The sequence below is a fragment of the Octopus bimaculoides genome, chromosome 2 (assembly GCF_001194135.2).
Source record: "Octopus bimaculoides isolate UCB-OBI-ISO-001 chromosome 2, ASM119413v2, whole genome shotgun sequence".
In the NCBI taxonomy this organism is placed as follows: Eukaryota; Metazoa; Mollusca; class Cephalopoda; order Octopoda; family Octopodidae; genus Octopus; species Octopus bimaculoides.
In genome coordinates, this window is record NC_068982.1 from 185,381,565 (window position 1) to 185,385,904 (window position 4,340).

The 4,340-nt window shown below is 35.9% G+C and overlaps 1 protein-coding gene across 2 annotated transcripts in view; it reads left to right on the forward strand.

Annotated features, from left to right (window-relative positions):
* LOC106872595 (trichohyalin) overlaps nucleotides 1–4,340 on the forward strand; it is a 152,608-nt gene that overhangs the window by 41,020 nt on the left and 107,248 nt on the right. For both annotated transcript variants that reach the window (XM_052965781.1, XM_052965782.1), the window contains exons 4-5: nucleotides 1,165–1,281; nucleotides 3,068–3,135. In XM_052965781.1, the coding sequence (XP_052821741.1) occupies nucleotides 1,165–1,281; nucleotides 3,068–3,135 (185 nt within the window). The remainder of the gene's footprint in view (nucleotides 1–1,164; nucleotides 1,282–3,067; nucleotides 3,136–4,340) is intronic.

Sequence of the window (4,340 nt, forward strand, 5' to 3'; positions counted from 1 at the left end):
CTGACTTCTACCATTCAGGAAGTCATGCAGCCATTCTCCTAATTTACCAGCTATGCCAAGGTTTCGCAGCTTGTGACATATCAAGCCATATATATATATATATATATATATATATAAAACTTCAAATGACCTGTCCTTGTTTTCTTTGTATCGTCTATCTGGATGTTTTATTGTCCCATTTTTGTATCACCTAACTGTCCAGATGTTTTGCGTTCTTGTCCCATTTTGTATTATATATACATACATACATACATACATCATCATGTCATATTTGATACCACTTGCATTAGCTGTCAAATAAAGTACTTATTGCATGTATTAAGCTGTCATGGTTAACTGACAGCAACTTTTGTTACCACTATTTTCAGAAACTGAGCAAATACTATGAAACCAACAAAAATGTATTTTTGATGCTAAATCCTGTGGTCAATCCACCTGCCTGTTTCTCTATTGGTCTCTTTTTTTCTACCTTTAAATCACATACTTCTCTCTTTTGTGTATTTTTAAAGAAAAAACAAAACAAAACAGTATAAACATGGCATAAAGTGGTTGAGAATATGTTTACCCAAGGTGTCCTCTGTAGAGCACCTTAGGCAAATGTTTTCTATTACAGCCTCAGGCCGTTCACATTGCCTTATGAAATAATTTAAGTGTAGAAACTGAAAGAAGGTTGTTGTGTGAGTGTGTGTGTCTCTGTCCATCTATGTCTATGTGAATATTTATAACCTATACTGAGCCATGGCTGCAATTGGTGACATCACTGTTTGTGGCTGGGCTGCAACCAGTGACATTTGTTGACATCTCCTCTCAACATATTCACAAGCTCCACACTTTTAAATTCCTCCAGAATGGAAAAAAAACCCCAAAAATCCTTTACTTGAAAAACAACTAAGGATCAATGACAGCATCTTTCTAAGTCACACTAGCATAGATGAGCAGATGTTAAAGTAAATGAATGAACGAGATGAAATAGTTTGACTATAGATCTGTTTAACCAGGACTCAGCTTGGGGTTAAACAACAACTACAAAAAATTGGTCATCTCCTAAGGAATATTAAAAGTAGTTATCATTATATTCGTAGTTTATTGTTATTGATGAAGTTATGTATATTAATTGATAGTTTAAACATTTCAAATACTGCCTATATTATATTCTAATCACAGCTCTTTTGGAGGGCGATCATGAAGACATGAGTAACAAGCTGTACAGTTTCCACAATGGTATGGTTTACTTGAAACAGGTTGAATGTCCCTCTCGGAGACATGCTGTGGCCCCTGATGGTAAGATGATTTTCAGATACTTTGTTGTTTATCTAAGCTCATTATCTCCATAAACAAGAATGTTCCATGGTTTATTTCAGTTTGTATGAATACAGATTTAATTAATTAATTAATTAATTAATGGGTCATTAAACTGATTTAGTTAATTAATGATGCATTACATAGTATATACTGGATCATCTGAAACAAATACTTTTTAATAACACAAAACAATTTTAGCCTGATTATGACTTGTAAGCAAATGTTAAAAACATCACTGTTACATTTGTACTGTATTATTGTTTGTCTTACTCCCTCAGTCTATTTGCCTCTTTCTTTCATTCACTTTGTATGTTGGTCTGTTCTTCTCTTGTGTGTTGAAGATAGAAACATACAGATAGGCAGACATATATGAACACATGAATACACACGCACGCACGTATAATAAACATCAGACTATCAACTTATAACAATGAGCCATTGCAGTACATTACAATAATAAGTGGATCATCATATTACCACCTCCCCTCAGATACTTTCAACTTGTGGGTTTTTCATGACTTATTACCATATTGCTGTTCTACTCCCAGTCCTTCCTTCCCCATATCTCTGTATTCCCCCACATCCTCTGCATATGTTTTCCTTGTAGTCATCTACTTGTAGTGAGATCAATGTGGTTAAGACTCCAAGCGGAGTCTTAACCACATTGATCTTACTGGTTGAGGAGGGTTTGTGGACATGGTTACAATATTTTTTAACATGCTGCCCCAAATGGTAGAAAAACACTGGTCCAAAATACAACCAAGCTATACAAAGTTCCATAAAAATTAGCTATGAAAGCTTAGTTTATAACAAAATGCAAACTAAAAAATAACACCCAGAAACAACATCCTAGCAATAAACTATGAACAGTTACTCGTTGCTGAAGGTAACTTGGAAATAACAGTTAGGATGTTGATTTTATCAGTAACATCATTACTGCCTACTATTTAAAAAAATTTTAATTGGAAACATCACTGATAACTGCTTCCTCTATATCAGACAATCTAAACACATTAATACACTTAGAAATGTTACTGTCCCAAACTAAATGCAAAGAGCTAATAAGGAATACAAAGCAATAATAAAATATCATTAATCCCTAAGTTCAAACTTTCTGAAAGAAAAACTGTTATTCTTGGTGGTCTCTTGATTTTAAGAAAGATGATTCTGCAATTTCTTTCTGAATAACCAGCACAAATGATTTGTTTATAGTGATCAAATGTTTGTGCTGCATATAAACCCACTCCCTCCTTCAAATCCACATTGCCTACACAAGTGCACAGTGTACCACACACCAAAAGTCAAAGTGATCACTCAAGAACACAACTCACTGCCCAGTCTGGGAATTGAAATCATGATCTCACGATTCTGAGTGCAACACCCTAACCATTTGGTTATGTTCCCTCACAAAAATATACTGTTATGTATAGTTTATCACCCTTACATGGCTACCCATCTGTTTTCTTTACTGATGCTGTGCTCTCATCTATTTTGTCTAGATTAAGTACAATCATTGTTTGTTTACATAGTCAAGATTTCTTTGTCTATAATATTGACTCCCACTAAACCTAAATGTCATGTAGCTACAATCTTCACTGAGGATCTCCCCTGGCAAACGTACTTCCTCAACTATGCAAATACTGGCCTTCCTCTTTAAGGCTGATTTTGTCTATATATGTTCACCTACCTTGTCTTTATGTCTAACTGACTGTCTGGTAGGAAGTAAATATTGACAACACACAACATACAATGAATTTCTCTTCAGGTGAGATTCCTAATTCAGTGGTTCGCAGAACGAAGGTTGTCAAAGAGGTTATTGAAGAGAAACCTAAGGTAAGCTAAAGAGTTGATGTAATCAACTAACACCCTCCCTCTAAAGTTTGAAACCATTATTGTTAGTGTGGTTAACTCCCTGATAACTCCCTGATAACTCCAATCTTCATGAACTATAAAAGATAACCTTGATTGGTACAGCCCATATCCTACGGAAAGCACTCTCCATCTAAAATGGAATAAATGTGGTGATAATTTTAGCTTGCAGAGCAAAAGAAAAGTGCCCTTGGTACTCTTGGCCTTCAGAGGATGCCCGGGACTAAGGCAGCTGAAATAAAGTTATAATGTAAAGAAACCATAAATGATAATAATAATAATAAATGCCATGACGCAGTATCAGGCACTGGCTCTCATGGCTTCTCATCTTAACTGATTGGAAGTGTTATCATGTACATTGTTTTGTCTTGGTATAAAGGATGGGCTTCAGCAAATATTCTACTGAATACCAAAGATTTGCTTGTCGGTTGTTTGACCTTAACCAGTTGAGCATGTCCCTTGGTGGCTGATATGTGCATTTCTGATCACGGGTAAAAGTAGTGGGGGGGGGGAAGCATTTAAACCAGCCATGTCCAGCCCAAGTATTCTACGTATTCTATGTTCAAACCAGCCAGATCCAGCCTCTAATACCTATCTTACAATATCGTTATAAAAATATGCAATTACATCATCAAAATCTCAAAGTTATGGGGAAATGCATGACTAATTAAAATCAGTGTGATTAAATAAGCATTACATCTGATAAAGTAATCTGAATAATATAGGGCTAAATAACCCTCATTCAGGGACCTTTTTAGTGGGATGGGCTACTTGAACCAAACAAAATTCTAACTGCGAGGTCATGCACTGTTTATCTTGATATGAGATCACCATGTCGCGCACATATGGTTCTGATGCATGTGCCTGGTGTACCCTTATCAGATGGTTAGTCATGATGGGTATATTGGGCTTCGTATATTTTACCCCGGTGCCACTTTGATGGCATGCACTGCTCTCTTACTCAATAGTAATAATAATAAGAAGAAGAAGAAAGGCAAAGGTAGCATACCAATTTGGAGATAGTGAAGGAAAAGTAGTAGTAGTAGTAGTAGTAGTAGTAGTAGCAGTGGTAGTAGTAGTAGTAGTAGTAGCAGTGGTAGTAGTAGTAGTAGCAGTGGTAGTAGTAGTAGTAGTAGCAGTGGTAGTAGTAGTAGTAGCAGCAGTGGTAG